The following is a 23,702-nucleotide window of genomic DNA, read 5'->3' on the forward strand; positions in this document are numbered from 1 at the left end:
CGTGTGCTATGTTTAATTTCAGTTCATTTAAAAGTTTCTTGTTGTGACTGAGCCCAGAACAGGGTTTACCCTGAGGTTAACTTTATTTTGTTTAATTGTTTTAATGTTCCTGGAAATGTGTATACATATTATTAATATAGGCCTATATGTGCTATGGTTCCTTCCCATTCAGACGTAACGTAGGCTACTGTGTGTATCGATTATCAGTAGCAAGACGAGTGAGAGAGTCTCGAAAGTTTTACAGCGAAATACCGCAGGAAACAAAACAGGATTATTTGTCAAGATAAAAAATAAAATTCTATACTATATCGTACGATTGTGGGTGCTGCGCAACAAAATGTATAGCCGATCGACGCGTTAAACTTGTGAGCTTGTAGATCGTCTATTTTAGCCACACGACACCGCCGTACGATGAAGTCTGAATCGGGCTATACACTGTCGCTTTAATTTGATTCCAATCCAGGGGGCAGGTCTCTTCTCTTGGCCAGAGCGTTTGCGTCTCTCCACACAGCAATGATTGAATGAACTGGGTTTCACTGTTTCACACACTGCTTCTCCCCACAGAGGTTGCCTTGCTGGACAATGGTCAAGATGTGAAAGGTTGTACCGATCGAAACAATTATCGATAATTTTCGAGAGATGGTGGCTTGTTGAGTCTCGATACATTTCTAGGAGTGTTTTTTTTTTAGTTGGGCCTATTGAAAAGAATCTCCGCCTTGATGGTATCAGTGCTGCACACACAGGCGACTGTATGGCAGCTCTCTGCACTGATGATAAAGAACTTGGGGAAGGATCTGGTCAAGATGGCAGCTATATATACGGAATGATGATAAGGTGATGCAATGACATTCGTGTGGTAGCAATCATTTTAAGACATGCATGGCGTACAATCGACGGGCGCTTGTAAAGGAACGCCGTTTGGATTCCTCCCAGGACTCTTTTGTGACTCTTCGTAACTACACGTTTCAGTGAATTGCAATGCATTGTCCAGGGGGTGTGGGCTGTGCGCACGGAATGGTATTGTTTCTGATAAATCAACAAATGGATGACAACTGGCACGGTCTATAATTGTGTAACACCGCCAGACTGGAGCTTCAGTGGGACGGAAGGCGCACGTGAGAGCCGTGGAAAGGTGTTAATTTGCATATCGTGCATGCATAGCAAACTGTTCTCGAAGCAAAACACACAACATTGATGGAATGCGACTCGGACGTCTTCGTTCGTTGTAATTCTACATCCCTTTGTGCAACGACCAAGACAGCACGAGAAACATGGCCGAGGCGTCGCACAATGAACACCCTCTAAATGTTGAAATAGATCCAGATTTCGAACCCCAGAAAAGGCCACGGTCCTGCACATGGCCCCTGCCTCGTCCAGAGTCTGGTGCGGGAAAGGCTGGAGCCAATGACACTGACGTAATCCCAGAGGAAGAGGATGATGAGAATGACCTCGCTCAGAAAGACAGCGCTTCGCCCAGAGAGCCCACCACACAGCCCGTGGAAGTTCAGAGGACCCCCGTTAAAGAGGATTCCACTGATGGGTCCCCGTCAGCATCTACACAAACCCCTGTCACGGGTCTCGGTGGGTTGGCATCCCAACAGTTGAGAAAGTCCTCTGCCCGCAGGAATGCCTGGGGCAACTACTCCTATGCAGACCTCATTACCCAAGCCATTGAGAGCTCCCCTGAGAACAGGTTGACATTGTCCCAAATCTATGACTGGATGGTGAAGTCTGTGCCATATTTCAAGGACAAAGGCGACAGCAATAGCTCTGCAGGCTGGAAGGTGAGTGGTACTGGTAGTGACATGCTTTCTGTTGTCAAAACAAAGACCCTAGTGTAACGCTCACTATGTGACTGCCTTTTATTAGATCCTTGTACAGTAGACAGGGTTTAGGATGATCTATTATTTGCAGAGGCATCTTATCAAATAGGGCTAATCACTAGGATTAACACATTGAATACTTTGTAGAGTGATTATATGGTCTGTAGACTGTAGCCTACTCTGTATGGCTGTAATGTGGACTTTCCTATTGCGTGCACAAAGCCAATTGTTCTCCCTGTCCTTTTGTGTAAACATGTACTTTTGTCACAGTATATGTATTCATCCCTGTATCTGTCAATGTATATACCCTGTACCAATGTCACCAAGACAAATTCCTGCACAGCTACAGCACAGTGTTTGCTGAATAAAGCAGGTGGAGATTCGTATAATGACTGCATGCAAAACCTAAAAGTGATGTTTGAAATTGGATGCTTTATGGTTTAATGTCACTATGGGTGTCTGTGTGTATGCAGCTTTAGGATAGTGTGCACTGTTGATAACCAGCAGTGACGTGGAAGACATGTTGCAGTCTGATAGACACAAGGAGAGTTGATACAGTAATGCCAAATTAACCCATTCCAGATCAGTATTGCACAAAGCCTAGCTGAAGGCATTGCTTTGAGTCACCTTAATAGGAAACAACAAGGAAATATAACTTATGACTTACTGTATGTCAAATCCAGTCCAGGACCTCCAGATAAAGATTCCTAGGGCAGCAACTAAAACACCACCATAATGCGTAATTGATGTTATGTTGTGTGACATCTGAAAATAGCAGATCTACAAGGCCTGGGAAACCAACTAAACTGTCATGCTCATGGAAATGTAATCAAGTCTGATGAATGCTGTGATCTTTGCAGGATTAAATTGAGGCTTTATCATTCTGTACAACTAAGATTTGAAGTGTTTGGCTGTTTGTGGGAGTAGGTGGGGGAATATTCATGAGAAAATAACATTAATTATGGCAATGGTAATGTTTTTCAACCTTGATGAAATGTTCGTCATAAGATGCGCACAAAGTATATTTGTGAGCATCAAGGACAGTAATTAATCTAATTATGCAATACTGTATTTTAGTTATATAATGTATACAGCATTGTTTTGCCTATTTTAATTCAATCTTGGTTTACAGCTAACGGTATCTGGCCATTGAGATTTACATCTTCCCTTGTGAACTATTCTGCTTGCATAGTAAAGGGTTAATGTTAGGGTTTCAGAAGTGCTGACATCAGCATTTGCTAGGAGATGCTATTTTAGCAGTGTGTGACATTCAGCAATTATCTTTAGGTTGTCCCATCGTTTCTCTGTTTGGGAGGGGACAGCCTGCATAATTTTCCTTTAGGTTATGGGTGTGATCATCTGTAATCATGTTCAGTCTCACTGGTGTGTTGTAAATACAGATAACCCCCCTATCTCCTCTGGGAATGCCATAATAACATACATTCTTCCTCCAGTGATGCCATTTGTGCATTGCAGCAATGTTTGGCTTAATCTTACAAATTGAAATCAGATTGACACTGAATTGAAACAGACACATTACAGATGTGTGCTACTTGACAGTGGTCTGCGCACAAGGTCCCGGATTAGAATTCTAATGCTAACATCACAGCCTGGCTAATGCCATTGGCTGCCACTCAGTCACCACACCATCTTTCCATGTGGACCCGGCACCAGGAATCAATCAGCTGACTATAAATTATGTAGGTCAATGTGTAGCAATGTGAGAGAAGCTTGCAGTTTCACTTTGGATGTGGCCTTGGCTAAACTGGCATGGCTCCAGTCCCCTGCTCAGAATGAGGCTTTGCTCAAAGGGTGCTGCAGCACTGCTGTGGCTGTGTGGGGGGAGGGGGACAGGCAGGAGTTGGCCCTTTGTGATTTATCTTTTAAAATGCTTGCATGCCATGTACCCACCAGAAAACACAAAACAAAATGGGACATTTCTCAGCAGCTGAACAAATACAATGCGGCATGTCATTTCTACTCTGCTGGCCCTGGTAGATTTAGCTACCATGCACCATTTTTTCCTTTTTTACCAGTCAGAGAATGCAGAAATGTTATGTCATTGGTCATAGAAACCCTAACTGTATAGCAATGCTATGGGTGCAGCAAACGTCAAGCTAAAAAAGTACACTGAAATGTTAATGTTTGGTTGAAATAGTTTTCCTTTAACAATGTTCTTGAAATGAACTCAAATGTGAAATATTTGCAATATAGTATTTACTGTATTTCCATATCTAATGACAGGCTTCATGCATGAAATTCCATGATGCACCTTGAAGTGTCCTTTGAAATAAATATACTAGTATATTCTTACCCTTTTTAAGGTTTGAGGGAAACATGATGTTTACAGTACTGAGGTCAGCGCTCTGTGAGGTTACTATCCATGGCTGCTAGACAAAATTGAGTCTTACCTATATGACCACATCGACTATGACTGCATCCAAAAGTATCCAGCAGATGATTTGTATGTAGTGCTTTAGTAAAAATCTAATCTTAAAATGGTAGTTTTGGCAAATTTGTCTCTTACATTAGTTATTGTACTTTGTAGAGATTTCCTTGACTAAGAAAATCTAGTTGACTAATAGACATCATTGGAATTTGTTGACTAATCGATTAGTTGATTTAATCAACAAATCTATACTGTTTGCTGTTGCAATCATGCAGATACCAAGCATTCTACTTCAGATTTTACAATGGCTACTGTCTATTCAAAGTCAGAGACTGGAAGAATTAGTTATAAGAGGAATATGTATGCATCGCTGCAATTATATATGCATTGCATACTGTATTAAAATAACAACGTACGTACCCTTTGAATTGGAGGCTTTCAGTATTTCTCAGAATGTGTAAATAATATTTTAGTAGGAAATGTGAATTTGGAAATACTATAAGATGAGAACGCAACTAATGTACCCTTAGCTTCACAGGAGGAAAGACCATGGGGGTAAACTTAAGTTTATCTTCATGTGAGCATGAGGGCACTGGGCAAGTTTCACGGCAATCCACCCCTTGGATTGTTAGGGTTAGGGTGAAACGTTGTTATTGTAGGTTGAAATAAAAAGGACAGGAGCAGAATTATATCGTGTGCGGACATTCCACTTTTTATTCCACAGTTAGTAGACAGACACCCTTACAAACACATTGGTGAAGAAAATTCTTGGTAAGAAATGTATTCCCAGATGTATTAATATCCCCTGACTATATGAGATATTTTGTGTGCAACTGGATATTTTGGCCTATAAGTGGTACTACAGAAAAGCCATAGGGTCATCAAAATCGGTACGGGTCCTCTTCAGTGCATGAAGACGTACATAGCAAATTCCATGGCAGTTCAGCAAGTAGTTTTAGAGATGCGTATCTTGTTTGGGAGCAAGTCCTGAACAGACGGAGGGACGGTGGGACCAACCAACATCAATGTCCTTTGAGTCACGTGGCTAGTGGGGATAATAAATATAAAGATAATACCGTGTTTACTTTATGTTTGGCCTATGTCAAAAGCAAATTGAGTGTTTTGCACAAATTCTAAACTTGCAGTTTGTGCCATTTGTGTTCTCACAATATCACCACACAAACATATAGGCAAGAACCAACTCACCATTAGCACAATCAAATGAATGGCACAAATACACATACAGTGTAGGGATGCAAATTATCGATACAATTATTCTTTTCAAAATCTTTTTATTCAGGTTTTGTAACAGTAGCCCAGGGGCAAGTATTAAACGGACATATAAAATATAAAAATAAAACTCAATCCCCTATCCCACCCTCCCCCCACCCACAATCCCAAGGATAGTCGGAAAAACAGTCTGGAGGAAATAAAATAAATATATATACACACATACACAAAATACATGCATACATAATTACAAAATAAATAAATATAATAAAATAAAATGCAGATTTTTCATAGCAGAGCAGATTTTGTTTCTGTTGTGGTTTGGCGTTGGCCGAGGCATAGGCACGGCACACTATGCAGTTTGTGTGTTGTGGTAGAATGTCATAAACGGGCCCCAGGTAAAACTTTTTCTCAGAGCCGGTAATTGAAAACCTTAACATCTCCAACTCGAGACAGGACATTATATCACGAAGCCACTGACGGAGCACAGGCGGGGCAGCATCCTTCCATTTGAGCAGAATGGCACGCCTAGCGAGCAACAAGGCAAAGTCGACCATACGACACTCTATGCGTGTTAGAGGAAGGTCATCCCTTCCAGCAGTGCCAAGGAGAGCCACTAAGGGATCTGGGTCTAGATTTTGATGTAGAATGTTGGATAGAGTATTGAACACATTCCACATTCATTACTCTAAATCTACGGCGCTCTCCATGGTTTTGATCGAAACGGCAATAATGGAAGATTATGTCTCCCTGTTTTGGGGGGGTAATGGAAGACGGGGCTTTTCAGAGTAAAATCTGCCTCATCTGCTGGGCACTCCAGCTCCTTTATTCTGAAAGATTCATGGGCAAAGAAAGTTAAAAAAGTTAAGATGTGTTTTTTTTATCTGAGAATCTTACTTCCCTCAATAATGTTTTGCTGATATACAGAAAGAATACAAAAAGGGATATTATATTCTTTAATCAAATATTTATTTGACCATTTGAGATACAGGGCCAGGTAATGGTATCTTTTATGAGGAATAAAATTAAGTGAAATGTGCGTGCGCTCTCGTCTATCACATCACATGCAAAAGCAGAGACGTTTCTGTGGCTACCAAACCAACCTGGGGGGGGGGGACTTTTTGATGATGAAAGGGTGGCATTTCTTCCTCAGCCTATTGGAAAGTTTCATGGCAATCGGACGCTGCGTTGAGGCATTATGTTCAAAGCGAGCCACTCCTGCAAACTTTGGAAGCCAATCTTAGCCAATCACGGTGGAATGTGAAAAATCTGACAGATCCGTCATGCTCACCCGACTATAGAGATAATGTAAAATGATGATGTAATGATATAGTAGTAATGGTAAGCTTTGCAGAGCCACGAGGCCCATAGGGCAGGAGCCTATCTCCTGTTTCTGTAGCGTGAGGTAGCTTGATGTACAAGTACACCCCCTGGACATGAAGCTAGTATGTCCGATGTCGCAGGGACCCAATGTGCTTCACAGATTACAAATAGAAGAGACATTAAAAGAAAAAGAAAACAAAGATGCGTGATGTTTGGACAGAATATGTAGGAGTAATATTTAAAATGTGTTTAGCAAACATCGACCTCCTGGTGGGTCTATAAATGGCTGTGAAAAATGTGGGGCAGAGACTTTTCCTTTGCCTTCAGGGAGTGGCAAAGTTCTGCGCAGATTGGTTCGATTATAGGTAAAACTAACTCTAGTCCATAGCGTTAAGCAGTTTAACTTAACGCTATGTTACTTTCGATCTGTTGCCCACACCCCCTGCTAGAGCAGCCTCTTGTCTTTAGTAAGAAAATAAAAAATACACTTTCGCTACTCACCAAAACAAAGACGGTTTGGAGGAGTTAAAAGCCTACTTTCCCTAGTGTACCCTAGGATACGGATACACACACACACACACACACACACATATACTGTATATATACATACACACACACACACACACACACACGGACGGACGGGGGCGAAAACATAGTCTCGGCCACGGCTTCAGCCTGGCGGAGACAATAACACACATGACAATGATTACATGGATATGAGTGGGATTTGCAATATACACTGTCAAATCCTGTGTATATGTGTTCATTTAACTGGGAGTGTAAAAAATTAACCAAAAGGACCTGTGAATAAACACTGCATGCCTCTAGAAAGACACAATATTCCCTCCACATTGAATATGTGTTTGGTCCAAGAAATCAGGGATTTTGGCAATGTCTAAAAACCTGTGTTACCATGCATCGTTTAGAGAAAAGTATTCCTTTTGTTCCAAGAAGTGGCCAAAGTTAACACTATACGGGAGTTGTGATTTGAAGATATACAGTCATCATGCAACAGATTCGTAAAATGTTTCTTCAAATAGATCGTTAATGTGTTAGCTCATTTGAGTAAGTGTAACCACTAAATCAGTCATACAAAACAAGGAGTTTTTGGAATCCAGTCTTTGGTTAGATTAAAAGCGAAATTACCTTGGATCTCTCAGTTGATCTGTTCTATTTGTCATCCAAGCCTGTATGTGACTATACATGCTTATGAGAACACACTGGAAATTGGTTTAGAACTAGCCCATGTTTAGTGGAAGCCATCAACCCACAGAGTAGTTGAAAAATTAGTCAAAGATAGGTTGAGTGAGAAACAGACAAAACTAAATGACCATTGGTTTATTCTGAGTGCTGCCAAATCCCATCAGCTGTGCCAGTTTACGTAGAGGGAACACATTTTTTGAATGTACCTGTGTGTTGGATATAATAGTCACGCGTGTTGTCCTAACTGATGAAAGTGCTCGCCAGGTGACTAATCCTATAATTAGCTTTGAGCAAGGGCTTTGCTGGAAGTTTGATGTCAGCAGGCCAGTTCATTGACTCATACATGAGAAGACCATGGCCAGTAATCACCAGTGATGTACCACCATTAACAAAACCAGAGAGCTTTCATTCATAGTTACGTTTACAAATTGCCATACCTATTTGTTGTACAGGTAGGCTATATGCCCATTGCAGACCAGTCTGATTTGAGTTTCCAATCAGGGCTGCATGGTAATGACTAAAATGGTAAAACTGATTATGTGGCTAGATATTGTGATCAGTTATCATTTAGAATATTATAATAATATAGTTTTCTATAAGAAAAAAAGCGTATGTGATATACATTTGGATATGATATAAATTTGCAATGTACAGCCTTAAGTGGCATAGTTCTTTATCTTTGTCTTGATCCCTTTTGTGATGCTGGGCTGTGGACTTTGAATAGGCCCACGCGGACCCACGTTAATACAATTTTATGAGAATTATACTGGCCCTCTCCCAGAGCCCCCCTGAAAGTTTTTGAGTGGTGCAACCACTCCATTACAGAGCTATGTGTGTCCCTTGGTCTGTCCCTTGGTCCCTGGGTCTGTCCGAGCACGAAAACAGATTGGTTGGTTTTCACCATTTCTCAACCGTTTCGGACACGTTCGCTGGAAACGGCCCAGCCCCCTGGCCGTATTCCTGGGGGTCTGGATGTTCCAACCGGGCCAGCCCCCTGTGCACATTCCTGCTGGTCTGGATGTTCTGGGGACCCCCCCGGGGACCCCCACCCCCAACGGCCCGGCCCCCTGGCCGCATTCCTGGGGGTCTGGATGTTCCAGGAACTCCCCGGGGACCCCCACACGGTAACTGTCATTTTCCGACCGTTTCGGACCCGGTGGCGGCGGGCCTGCCCCGTGGGCACGTTCCTGGTGGTCTGGATGTTCCGGGGACCCCCAGGGACCCCCCGTGTACCCCCACATGGTAACTGTCATTTCTCGGACGCTGGGCGGTTCGCCGGAACCGGCACCCTAGCCGCGTTCCTGTGGGTCTGGAACTTCCACGGACCCCCCCACACGGAGTTGCACCACTCACTTCACACGGGTGTGATTTTTTTCTTCTTCTGCAGAGATCACTGCAGTTTATTTTCTGCTGCTGCAGTCTCATTTAGTTGAGACCAAGCGCGCAGGCTACAGCTGTTTAATTTTGTACAGTGTTGAGAGTGTCTCTGGGGAAATCCTATAGACCTTTCACAGAAGCCAAAAATAGGTCATAGTGTGAGGTGCAGAGAAACCTCTTCTTAAAAGACTGATGCTTAACTCAAACTGCAGTGGTTGTATTGTCCCCATAGGCGAGTAGTTATTTTTCTTCAGTGGTATTAAATGGGACAGCACCATTATTTTAGATTTAGTCCATTTGTAGTAATCTGTTGTAGAACACACATTACACAATACTTGTATACTACCGAAAACATGTTACACAAATTACAAAGACCTGGATATTATGAATCACTACTGTATTGTAGCCTAGCTATTCCCTATCTTTTAAGATGGAATGACGTGATCCCCCCCCCCCCCCCCCCCCTAAAACTTGATCATCAGATACTATGATGATACTAGGATAAAGATTTATTTTCTTCCAAAAAGTGTACAGTTCATTAAGTATGCCTGGTTTTCAGGTGGGTGGTGATCCACCTGAACTGAAGCCGCATCCACAACTGTTGTTGTATGATAAAGGGGGAGGGGTTAGGGGATGATATTGTGATGTCATTAATGTGGTGTATTTCGATTGGGCCTTTTGACTCAAAGGCTTTCAGCTTTCAGGAAGAAACAAAAAATACACAGGGAAAACATATTTCAATATTCTAACCACACCCTGGTATGGGTGTCTATTAGTAACTTCATAGACGCATACAAAACGAGGTACAAAAATCACGTCACTCCATCTTTAATAATATACTGTAGCTGTACAACTAAAAGAGTGCTCTCATTGATCAGCAAAGGGGAGCATTGCAAAACAATGGCCTCACCATATCTACAGGTTTTGTTTCCTTTTTTTTTCATAAAAAACAGAATCTGCTGGTCTCCCTCTGTGTTAATGTAACTCCAAGAGTTCATTTGGTTCCATTTGTATATACTCTACAGATTGAGTCTACAGATTTTACTGTGTTTGACCTCTCTTCATTCCCATTTGTTTCAGAACTCCATTCGACACAACCTGTCCCTCCATAGTCGTTTTAACAAGGTTCAGAATGAAGGAACGGGTAAGAGCTCCTGGTGGATGGTCAACCCAGAGGGGGGGAAAGGCGGTAAAGCTCCACGACGACGGGCCGTTTCCATGGACAACAGCAAATACATAAAGGGCGCTAGGGGGCGTGCCACCAAGAAGAAGGCATCGCTGCAGGCCGCCCAAGATGGCAGCTCAGAGAGCTCCTCCAGCCTGTCCAAATGGACGGGCAGTCCCACCTCCCGCAGCAGCGATGAGCTGGACGCCTGGACGGACTTCCGCTCTCGCACCAACTCCAACGCCAGCACACTGAGCGGCCGTCTCTCCCCAATCTTGGCCAACCTAGAGCTGGACGAGGTGCCCGATGACGATTCACCCCTTTCCCCCATGCTTTACTCCAGCCCCAGCAGCATGTCCCCCTCCACAGGGCCCACGGGGCTGTCGGACCTGGCTGGCACCATGAACCTCAACGACGGACTCTCTGACAACCTGATGGACAACCTCCTGGACAACATCAGCCTGACGGCATCCCAGCAGCCTCCTCCTGGTGAGGAAGAGAGCAGCGCCATTGAAGAGGGGAGCTCCGTGTTTACCTTCAGCTGTGCGGGAAGCGGCCTGGGTAGCCCCCCTGGCAGCTATGTCCCCAACGCTCTCTTTAGCCCTCCGTCCATCGCGAGCCTCAGGCAGTCGCCCATGCAGACCATACAGGAGAACAAGCAGACCACCTTCTCTTGTGTCTCCCACTTCAGTGAACACCAAACCTTGCAGGAGCTGCTCAACTTGGAGTCCCAGAGCCCCTCCGATGTCATGCTCACCCAGTCGGATCCCCTGATGTCGCAGGCCAGCACCGCCATTGCCCTGCAGAACTCCCGTCGAAATGCCATGCTACTCCGCAAAGACCCCATGCTGATGAACCCGGTCAGTGCGAGTCAGGCCCAGGTTTCATCAGTGCCTGGTTGGCAAGCTGGCTTGCCAACTTCCACCAATGGAGGCTTGGGGTTGAGAGCTGCTGATGCCAAACCTCATCACCTAAAGTCTCCCAGCAAGAATGCCTCTATGCAGCTTGGTTCAGCCATGTTGGCTCAGGACCGCTTCTCTGCCGACCTGGATCTGGATGTATTCAATGGCAGCCTTGCCGAGTGTGAAATGGACTACATTATACGCAATGAACTGATGGATGCGGACTGCCTGGACCTGAGCTTTGACTCCAATGGCACCTCTTCTCAGAATGCTAACAGGAACACAGGTAGCTTATCAGGCTCGAAACAGACCTCACCTCAAAGTTGGGTTCCGAGCTGAAAGGTAAGAGGTCAAAACGGTGTGAGGAAGGGAAATGTATATTAGCTTTCATCGTCCTGCATTCATTGTGCAACTAGAGGGAAGAAAGAATATGTGAAGGTGTATTCATGTAGTGTGAACCCCCTCCCCCCTTTTTCTTTCTTTAATGTCACAGGCATTACTTTTGCTACTGTATTTTAGTGTCAAAGACGCAATGTGGTGTCTTCACAAAAGAGGAAAGGTTCCTTTTAAAAAGATTAGTGTCTAGGCAGTATGAACAGCATTACTGACTGGTATGTATGGAAATGAAGGACCCTCTTTTGTTTTACGCAAAACATCAACTCTTGTTAGTCTCAGGGAACCATTCATATTATCACAAAGTGATAACACAAAACTGATGACGATGATGAATTATGTTTTCACACCCTGCTTCTTCTCCAGTTCCACACCCTTTTCAAACCTGCACCAACAACGTTTTTTGCCAAACCAGCTGTCAGCCATTTGGGGATGACAGCCTGTTTACAGAACAAGCTGCAGAGAATGTTACATGATGTTTCCGTGAAAGACACTTGATACGTTCTTTTTTTCTTGTTTTGTTTAGTATCTTTGAGAGACATAGCCTAAGAGGACTAAATGTTTAAGAAGTGTTATTGAATAGCTTTCTTTCATCAATGCACCACATCATGCACCAAATATCAATCTGTAGAGGTGGGGGAAAAAAAGTTTAATCAAGATGTGACGCAATCTACATTGTGTGGTTTTGTATGTAATAATGTTTTCTTATTTTGAGAATTTAACCCTGTGATTTTTAGTGATATTACTGTGAATTCCGTTCCTTATAAAAAGAAAAGATAATGAGCTGCATATCGGACATCCTGATTATACATTATTCCTTCTGCAGCTTCTTTTCCATGTTTCCTGCACCCTTGTCCTCCCTCTGCAATACCCAAACTACCGCACAGTAATCAGAGTTTAGGACAGATAAGGACACTATTAATAATCTACAAGATCTAAGCTAGTGGATACAAATACTGGTCCTCAGGTACTACTGTTTTTCTATCATATCAGACGGATAATTGCATTCGCCTGGTGTCCCAGGTCTAACTATAACCTAAATGAAATGGACACCAGTCGCAATCCTGGTTATATAGGAAACTAAGGCCTGATTTATGCTTAGTTGTGCGCTGGTGTTGTGCATTGACAATATAAGATCTACAAGCTCACGATTTGTGACCTTGTATATCGCAAATCTTTGACGCGTGACACACTGTGCATCCATGTATAAATGGGGCATTCGTGTCCCTGAGGATTAGGTTTGCTAACCGTAATTATAAGCTATAGTTGCCATCATTTACATTAGCAGTCACCTAAGATCATTCAGTATGAGAATAAAGACGACCATCACACTCTGAGATTCCAGAGCACTTAAATATAGTATTGTAGTGTCCATAATAATTTTGGGAGAGTACTTGGTGCTATAAATAAGATAGCAGGGTGTGGCTGCATATAGAGCAGCATTAGTAGCCTCCCTTTGTTATCAGCACTATAGCAGGTGCTGGACAAATGGTGTTTTTGTGTTGTTTTTGCTTTGTTTTTGTTTTTTTATGAGTTGGAAGTTGTATGGTAACTTAGCATTTAAATGGGTAAAAGAACAACCACAATATTTAAATTAAATATTGCCAAATGTTTCTGCATTTTAAATAAGTGGGAACAGGGAAGGAGAGGGTATGCAGTCTATAGATCCAGTGCTAAGGGCAAATAATTTACATCAGCACAGTTTTTGTAGGAACAGGAGGATAAAGTTTGAGTTTACATGTTTTTTGCCAGCTGAAAATGACTAAAGGGTCATTTTCAGTGAATTCTTTATTAAATTGAACTTTACCATCAGTGTTTCAGGGAAGACATTTATTGAATGTTATTTTTATTTTATTTTCTTACATTTAGATAAAAGCATTTCCATTAAGGATGTGTGGTTGTACTATGGTAGGTACTGTGTGTACGCACTTCTGTTTAACTAGGCCTACATTGTGACCATCTATTTTAAGCATTTATTAGCACATACATAACAATACAGACAATAGAGTCTGATAAACTGTTAAATATTTAATTTAGAATTTTTCATTTACAGATGCTACACTTTTAGGGTTAAGTAACCCTAAAACCAAAGGGTTCATAATATTAAGTAAATCCAAACATGCTGCATTGAATCAGATATGTTACTGTTGTATATCAGACATTTTGGATTGATTAATTTCATTAGTTATTTTCTTTCAATTAGATTTAGCTACATTGTAGTTTCAGATCTAGACCTTTTTGTATTGTACTGTGGTGTATTTCATCATAAAATGCAACAGCCAAATATTATTTTCAAGGTCACATTCTCTGATCTACAGTATGTTTGAGTAACACTCACTGCCAATGTCCATACTGTTCTTTTCCCTATTGCTCCTACAAAACAATAACAAGAGAGAACAGACTTTACTGGGTGAATTTCCTATTGCTATCTTGGTTGTATCAGACGGTGCATGTAAATAAAGCTTGAAGAAGCACTGAATTTATGCCCTGAGTTTTTTTTATGTACATTTTATTTTTATTCATACTGAAAGTACCACACAGCTGTAGACATGATTCTGCCACTGAGCAGGTGATTTGCTGTTGGATAATTACATCATGAGCTGAGCACCAATCATATGCTGTATCCAAGAAGACTGGACATGCAGTAACTAAGTGAATGTGAATATGAATATATATATATATATATATATATATATATATATATATATATATATATATGAAATAGAAGATTACTGACATGTACACTGCTCAACGATCTCAATCAGCAAACGTTTATATAGTACATTCATAATCATTTTAATATATATTTAATCTCTGCATATTGTGCAGTATCACAAAAAAACCAAAATATTGGAAATATGTTGTTAGGCTCAGCAAAGGATGGCTCTAATGCGACTTGAGAGCCATCTACAGATCAAATGGAGTCATGTCTTGCTAATGCACAAGTGTCCTCAGGAGGACAGGAAATGGGGAGGAGGGTGTCTGTTGTAGGGCAGTCTCCATGGATACCCTACAACAGTTCAGTAGTAGCTGCAGAGATTTTGATGGAGCCCATGGAACAAAGAAGCTGAGTTTTAGAATGTTTGACATTTTGAAGATCAATCTTATAACATTTTCAATTTTGCTGATTAATCTTAGAATGTTAGGGATGTCAAAGAGATGTATCTTAGAACATTGCAATCTCAACTGATACAGATCTGTTGAACAGCCAAAACGATTCTGCCATGCCTAATGTGTACAAAGTTTCTTCCACTGTTAAAGTGGAGCAGATGGAAGCTGAGCTGTCTGCTCAGCTTTCAGCTCTTAGGACGGAGCTAGAAGAGAATGGAGTTCCCTTGGGAGAGGCACCAACCAAATCTTACAGGTTTGAAAGCAGTTCTGGGTGAAAGTTATGGCTTTGATTATGTTATGTGCATGTACATTTGTGGGTCAAATAGAACTTATAGAAGCTAGTATTGTAGGGAAATTCACATACAGTTCTTGTTTTTTCAGTCATACAAAATTATATGAATGATTTTGAATTGAGTCTTTTAAAAAACGGTTAGATCCAGGTTTGTTCCTTACTTACTTTGAGTTTTGTTTCAGTTCTGTTCCACTCCCTAAGGACATTTCCTTCTTCCGTACTGAGAGGGAGCAGGTCCTTAAGAGAGGCCTTCAGGTGAAGATGAAATTAATGGAATAACAAAATTTGATGTGTTCTACTCCTTTAAATAGGTGCTATTCCAAAATAACTACAAGCTAAATAACCACTTTAGGTGCTACTTGAGAGAACAAAAGATGACATGTGCATAATATGCTACTTTGGGTAGTACCATAAATATAGTTGGTATCTTTCTTATCTATCTGTCTTATCTTTCATGAGTACTTCATGTATAGGATGATACCTGCCCTGAATTTCCCTAGGCCTAGGGGATCAATAAAGGTCTATCTATAGCACGTTTTATTTAGCTGAAGCTCAAATATACTGTAGAATAAAAAGATGAACTAAGGTTTAGCTGCAGGGGTTTAGTTTTTATATACCATGGAGCACGAGCCTTTTCCATATTTTTCCAATCCCTATGGGAGGAAGGTGTCGGAAGCGTTACCGGTGATGTCTCCAGCCCAGGTCATACAGACAGAATTGGACAGTTGCCTGAATATGGAGTATACAGCTGAGAGCCTACCTCCTTTACTGCACCAGGTAACCTGCAATTTAAGTGTACAAATGGTTCACATTTGTATACTTTAGGAATTACAAAGGGATAAATGAACACTGAAGATTTGTATATAAATTAATAATATTAGTAAAAGAAAAACAAAACACACACAAATAAATTGAAACCACCTATTCTTAGTAAAATGGATTAAAGTTGCTGTACTTGGACCCCTTTTTTCTGTCCAAAAATAGCCAATATACAACGATACAACCATACAACATGCAATTGTTGGCGAATGTTCCCACCAGAATAGGGATGCTGGGGTTCCAGTGATTAAGTAAATGCAAATGAATTCAAGAAAGATTTGCTGTGTTCCAGTTCTATGCAGACAGATCATACCAGCTGGCTCAGCTCAAACATCAGCTCATGCTGAGATGGACGAGATTCTGTCGTCACAGCGTTGTCATTGAGAAGATGTATCCACACTACAAGGTGACACTTCCATAATAAAATGCATAAACTTAATGCTTCATTTAAATTATACTCTTCAGGACGACGGTGTCGCTTGACAAGCTGGAAAGTGACACCATCGATGGAGTATGAATTAAGATGAAAGCTGCATTGTGTGATATTTCTGAGCACAAGCCATAAGGCCTCAAGTAATAATTCTCTATGAAGGCTTCATTGACACACTACTACTGACCATTATGTGCACTTGATGGTCTACCATGTGTTTTTTGTGTTTTAATGTTATAGAGCAGTAATTCTCAACTTTAGTTATTAGTAATTCTTTAGTGTTAATATAACTATGATCACCTTTTCTCATAGAGTGTATTTGAGAAGGTCAGGCAAGAATTGATCATAACATGAAACTTTCATAATGATTATGATTGTTTTTCACTGTGTGTACAAGCTAGTACTTTCAACATCTAAAACATGTTTCAATACATTTGAAAAGCTTTGGATTTGCAACTCTGTAATATTTTAATCTTTTTTTGTGGTCAGGACCAAATGTCATATATGATGAATGAGTATGAGGATGCAGTTCAGAGGGCACGTAGGCTGGCTGTGTCGAGAGAGAAGATCCTGACAGATCGAGGAAACCCAATCAATGTGGTCACTCAGGACGACGTTGTCATTTACCTGAAATGGCTGGTCTGTCACCTGCACTCAGTGAAGACCATTCATAACTTCCTGCATGTAAGGACCTCAAGTTGGTCATCGTTATTATTTTTGTTTTATTAGTCCAATTCAATACAATCCTCAGTGCTCATTTCACTGTAAATCCCTACTTGTGTTTGCTATAAAGATTGGTTTGCGTGCGTGCGTGCGTGCGTGCGTGCGTGCGTGCGTGCGTGCGTGCGTGCGTGTGTCTTTGTTTTTACATTAAATGTTTGTAAAACATACACAACTTATTTCACTTTTGTCTGTTTTTGGTTTACAGGTGCTACACTACATCCCATCATGTGATAGAAAGGATCAAGGAGAATCATCTCAGCAAACCTTCCCAAAGGATCAGTTAAATGAGCCTCAACCAGGCACGTGCACACATAGACATCAAAAGGGGCTTCAGCCCCTGACCTTTTACCCGTCTGTAAAACAACTGCCCTTTCCAGACCAGGAATGCAGCATTTACTATGGTGAAAAAAATGCAAATGCAACTCCTTACGCCCTACCCGAAGTAAGCGTTCAGGAGAATTGCTTTTTTCGAACTTTCCTGAACTTGAATGCAGCATTTTCTTGGCATAATTTGCTTAGAAATCCATGTCGGACGCCGCGTCTCCAGTAGATAAAGAGTGCTCCGGAAATAGCCGATCTACAAGCTCTCGTCGTGTCGCAGCACGACGCGTTGTGAGCTTGTACATCTGCTATTACTTTTGTCCAAAAGTGCCCTCTTACGGAATCTCAGCCCCTGCCTCTCTAACACTCTCTGCACGTCCCTGGCCTCAACATCTTTATGGTCAGGGACAAATCACCACCAACCTCAATATCTAAATTATGAAATATTGACCTCTTACCTACAAAGTCAAAGTTAAATAGTTTTCTTAGTTAGTGCACACTAGGCTTTGTAGGGCATTTAATACCATACAAAAAGCCTGGTCTAATGTCACCCTAATGTTTTTTCCATTGCAGGACTAGTAGAAGATCTTCCTATACATACTGTTAAACTGAACAATTTTCGTGCTGAACTGCACTCCTTGGTTTCCTATTTCCACCTGCCTTACAACATTGTAAACCTCAGGACCACTGGCGATGAAATGGAGCTATTCAGCATGGTAGTACAGTTGTTTGATCCACATATCCACTATACTGTATATCACAATATGACACCACTACAGAGAAATCTCTTGCAATACACAGTAATTATTCTTGGAACAACCGTGGGCATCTATCTGACATCAAGCACAAACTGTGAATACGGAACTGACATTCAATACTACCACTACTAGACACACTACGGAGTGTTTGCCATTAGAATAGATCATCAGAGCTGTTCTTTGTACAGGTGTCAAGGGAGTTCAGAACAATCTTCAGAAAGCAGGAGCTGATGAGGACCTTTCCCCAGTGTGACAGCACAGAAGTCAAAGATAGCCAGTGGGGGAGGAAAAGTCCAAATATGGCTTTGAAGAAAGAGGCAAACTGGATCCCCTTCATCCAGGTCTGGATGAAAAGATCTCATAACCCAATACTTTAAACGTTTAGATAATAACAAGACATTATTTAAAGACTGATATGTTTTCATATGCCCCCCCACCCTCTTCTCTCCCCTCCCATGCTGCTCAGCTTTCACATTAGTAATATTGTTCTGTACCAGAGTACTTTCTGAGTTACTATGTCTTCAGGTTTTAAAGGTCATTTCAAATGACATGGCATTTCAAGAAAGCAGTTTACTGTGTTTTTATGCAGATTAAGCCCTTGAAACAGGATCCGTGGCAGAAGAAACTCATCACAAAGCTTAAGGAACATCATTCTGTTGATGAGTTACTGAAAATGTACTGCAGATTTCTTCAGGTAATGATGGCTATGACAATTTCTCAACCAGATTTGGAATAGTTGAAAAATAATGATTAATGATTGATGAAATTAATGAAAGTATTTGAGACTTTATGTATTGAACTAGTACAGTACTCTATATTGCAGTCTGCACCTGTTGACACATTTTCAAGTAATATTTGACCAGAGGTTTTCAAATAATTTGTGCATATGTCCGTCTCCGTACATCAATGTTTAGCTCTGCATATCTTTCCTTCTGATTCTTATCTATTCAGGCCTCAGATCTGCTCCAAGTATGTGAAGCTCTAAGACAACATGCTGCTCATGTTTGTGAAATGCAAGGTGGAAGGTCTTCTTCAGTGGCATCACACACAAGCAGACCAAAAGAACAAAAGACTTTGCAGATCTGGGCCAGTATTTATAATGTTGCTGCTATCTCTCAGGCATGTATCAGTACTGTTATTTATACCATGTTGTTTTGGAAGGGAGGAAGTACTTATAATAACTTTATAATATACTTTTGTGTCCCCCTTAGGACACAAAAATGGTCGGCTCATCTAGACTCGGAACCACGAGAGGCCCGGACAAAAGGGATTGGAAATGCAAAGTCACATCTGTAAGCACAAAAAGTAAAAGGTTTGTACAATGCACAGAGAAAATCACAATCCTATAGAATAGGAATAGAATGTAGAAAGGCATGTCTCACTGTTCTAATTACAGTTACAGTTATATGGACAGCGTACAGGTCCTGGGACTAGATGGCAACCCAGAGGAGGGTACCTCAGACCCCATCATAACCAGGGGGGCTTACCTGTCCCTTATTTACTTACGCCATCTCAAGATCCGAGAGCTACAGGTGAGCTACACCAGGGGTTCTCAACCCGTGGGTCGCGACCCCTCGGGGGGTCGCCAAATTATTTTAGGGGGTCCCCAAATTATTTTAGGGGGTCCCCAAATTATTTTCAAAAAAAAAGCTATGAGCTTGTAGATCTGCTATTTTTCAATAGCTAAATTATAACAATGCTTAAAACATCAAAAGGGGTTCCCGCCCAAAATGGTTTAAGGTTATTGTAGCAGTCAATTTATATTGGGGGTCGGGAGGGGGCGGGGCGGGGGTCCCGAGACATTGCCAAAGCATTTCCGGGGGTCCCCGGCCAAAAACGTTGAGAACCCCTGAGCTACACAGTAAAATCATCAGTGTTACCTCTAAATGTACAAATTAAACCAAATTCTGTAGACCCTTTATGGGTCAATTTGATTACATTTGCACACTCTCATCGGTTTAAATGGATGGATTAACAGTGAGGATATTAATGTGTATACAGTTAGTTAGTTTCTTCCAGGACAATCCTATATTCTGTTCTACAGAATAATATTCATCTTTTTATGTGAACTTCAAATGTTGGCTTAAATTCTAATCCCATTATCCGTAATGGAAATCCGTAATTTACAGTTTGAGTGAATATAAATTATAGCCTACTCTACATACCGTACTAAATCCAGAGCCCCAAATTCATCAACCTGTTGAGAGTCAATGTCCACTCACTGCGTAGGTGAATTATGCAGTTTTACCAGAGCCCTGTTAGTCAGTCTTTGCACCTCCGAACATAATGAATGAGATGCTTAATGTGTCGGTCTCTGGGTTATTATTCTTAACTAAAACAAACTAATAATGAAAACTAGAATTGAAAAAAAAAAAACATTTGACTTAACTGAAATAAGAATAAAAGGCTTTATAAAAACGAAAAATAAAAGGCTTTATAAAAACAAAAAATGATAAATGATACATAGCTTGCGGAGTTAGTTCAGTCAGATATACTCCCTAAGATATACTCAGATAGATATACTCAGATAGATATACTCAGATGTAACCCTAACATTCAGTGTTATGCAAGACCCACATGTCATTTGCTGACATCAGTTGACCAATTGGGCGGGGTATTTAAACTCACCTAAATCTGGATTCACCCCAGCACCACCGATGGGCTCTGCTATTTCTGTTCCCCATGGGGGGTTGTTATAGGCCTATATGTATCTCCCTGCTCTTAATGGTTAATGATGAGAAAAATGTAGCAGAGCCGAACGCCAAGATAAAATGTTATATGGACACTTGTATTCTCATTCTATAATATATATTTGTTCAATCTATTCGTGAGTTATCTGACTGAACTAAAACTAACTTAAATCATTCACAAATAGCAGATCTACAAACTTACAACGCATTGCGTTTAAATGCTTAATCCTTCCTGTCCGTAGCGTGTCTCTCTGGGAATGCTCAACTATCTGCGCTCTGTGGAGAGGACCTTGACGATTGACCTGGCTGGTCTGAGCTCAAGGGGAGAACAACTGGTCGCCACTGCAGACGAGACAGGCTGGATGAACGCAGCCAGAGGGGGCAGTGGGCTGACTGGAGGTCTAGGCTCCCTCCATTACAGCCACAATTCTCCTGTCGACTACAAAGTGTGTACTGTGTCTGCCAATTGTGTACACTGTAAGGTCCTGAGTGTTTGTTTCACTGTAGGTGTACAGTTTTACGTAAATCACTTCCCAATATTATTATTATTAGTAGTATTATTATTTGCAAATACTTCTGTACACAAATCTAGTTTGCGTGTTTTTGTTTGTATGGAATATATATTGAAACATGAAACAGAATTATGGACCAGTAGGCAGCCCCTCATAAACGTTGTTTTTTCTTCATCTTTATTTTTTTCCCAGGTGCAATGCTCTGAGTTCATGGAGTTTCCTGAAGTGGAGAACCTTCATGACTTCTACAGTGCAGAGGGGCGTTTCATCCACACCCAAGACCAGAGAGGCCTCTATGTGGTGTACGATGTTGCCTTGCAGGACCTGGAGGAACAGGAGAATCTCCTGGCTATCGTTGCCTCCCAGTTCATCCAAAGGAACAGGAAGGAGCAGTCGGGGAAGTTTGAGGGCTCCGTACCTCCCGCAACAGATGTTCACTCCTGGGGTAGGATGGATGTAGACCGTGTGGCGGTGCTTCTCGACTTGTGGACGTGTGAGACAGAGTTCTTGGAGAGCAAAGTACAGGTGCGGAGTAGTGATAATAATGGGGAGATTTACTTACAGATATCTTTGTTGGCTTAGCTCTTGAACACATTTTCAGAATGTAAAGCATAATGACTTTGCTGTATTATTTACATGTCGTATTTCTCAGCGGGCATTCTGGCCTACTTAACAGTACTTAACCTTTATTTATCTGGGGAAGGATTTTATTGAGGCATGCAGTTTCATTTGCAGCATTGTCCTGCTTTACATTCACATCATTACACACATTCTCACCTGGGAGCTGCATAGTATAACCACTCACTGTCTTCTACTGCTAACCACTGAGTCGCATCACTGGACAAACTGGGGGTGAAGTGCTTCTGCGACTCACTTTACAATACAGTACTTAATTTCACAATGTAACATTGTGTCTTGTCTATTTTCAGCTCCTGAACTGTTACTATGAAGCCTACCAGCATGTGTCGGGGGGTGAGGAGAGGTTCGCCATGGCCCAGGTTATCACTGATATCATGCACAGAAGGCCACAACTGGACCTGGGCCATGATCACTTTGTGCAAGCCTACAGGGCAGAGATGGCCTGCCTTCAAAGTCACCACAACCTCATCAGAGCAGTTCTGGACTGTCAGGTAACTGTTTAATGGGGGATGAAATTGAATTCAGCATTGTTGGCACAATTAGGACATTGTTCGAGGAACTTAGCATTTCTGACCTCATACTCTATGATTGTTGGTACAGATGTGGAAATCAGCAAAATAATGTAATGTAAAAGTGTTTAATGTACTGTAATGTGTGAAAGCAACAGTGCTTGAATGACAAAGGCAGATGCCCCTTTCACACTTTTAGGTTAAAGGACAACTTTCTTCAACCAAGGTTCATGTTTTAGGTTGTTATTAGAGAAAGTAAACGATGAGTATTACATTTTATTCGTTTGCTGCTTTATTTAGTTTTAATGATTTTAGCTATTATTGACAGGGGGCGGAGGCATTCGAACAAGTTCCTAAATATGTATTTTTTTACAACATTTTTCAGTGATTTCTTTATTATTATTTACTATAGTCGGCAGGTTACAAGTGGTTAATTATGCCTCATAGAATCCCTGTGTATGGGACTGATTAAACCTCTTGACCTACAGTACAACTCTGACTCTCATGTTTCTGTCCTTTGACTTTCTCAATAACAGGGACACTGAAAATGAAATGGAGCCATTCCCTGTAGTAATATTGTCATTCAATCTGCTTATATATATATACTGCACCGCCACAAATATAATCAAGTATTGTGTGTTCATCGTCAGATTGACCAACAGCGCCAGTATATCCAGCGCATATGGAGAGGTGGTCAGACAGGCTCAGTTAATGAATATGGCCTTCCACCAAACTATGTGCCCAAACATCTGGTCTCACTTGGTGGCAGCAGGCAAGTGATACACAGATAGCTGAAGTATATTTATATTGGATTTAGTGTTTGAAATGCATTTGATGCTATTGTTACACAATGCATTGTATGTTTTCCTGTCGCAACCCTGTTTACAGCCCTGCACTGAACAACATATTCCTTCTGGAGGTTCATCCGTCCCTCTGCCTGGCTGCTTCAGTGTATCACACGTTGGCCAAGGCTCACACAGAGCTGTGTCAGCTGCGGGGGGCTGTGGGGCTTGCAGAGAGAGTGAACCTTGAACACAGGCTCTTACAACAGGCTCTACAGAACTGGAGCACCCTGACTTCACCTGGAACCTCC

General features: G+C 41.5%; 1 protein-coding gene across 2 annotated transcripts; it reads left to right on the forward strand.

The window, feature by feature from the left end:
• The first annotated feature begins 287 nt into the window (after positions 1 to 287).
• foxo3a (forkhead box O3A) lies at positions 288 to 14,284 on the forward strand. 2 transcript variants are annotated; one of them, XM_079528355.1, is made up of 3 exons: positions 288 to 1,784; positions 10,426 to 11,754; positions 12,172 to 14,284. In XM_079528355.1, the coding sequence occupies exons 1-2, from the start codon at positions 1,272 to 1,274 to the stop codon at positions 11,749 to 11,751; spliced, it is 1,839 nt and encodes a 612-aa protein (XP_079384481.1). In that variant the 5' UTR covers positions 288 to 1,271; the 3' UTR covers positions 11,752 to 11,754; positions 12,172 to 14,284. The 2 variants fall into 2 exon arrangements, with proteins under 2 accessions (XP_079384481.1, XP_079384480.1); XM_079528354.1 differs by having other exon boundaries at positions 10,426 to 14,284.
• The last annotated feature ends 9,418 nt before the right edge of the window (positions 14,285 to 23,702 follow it).

Source organism: Electrona antarctica (assembly GCF_951216825.1).
Source record: "Electrona antarctica genome assembly, chromosome: 18".
NCBI classification, from domain to species: Eukaryota; Metazoa; Chordata; class Actinopteri; order Myctophiformes; family Myctophidae; genus Electrona; species Electrona antarctica.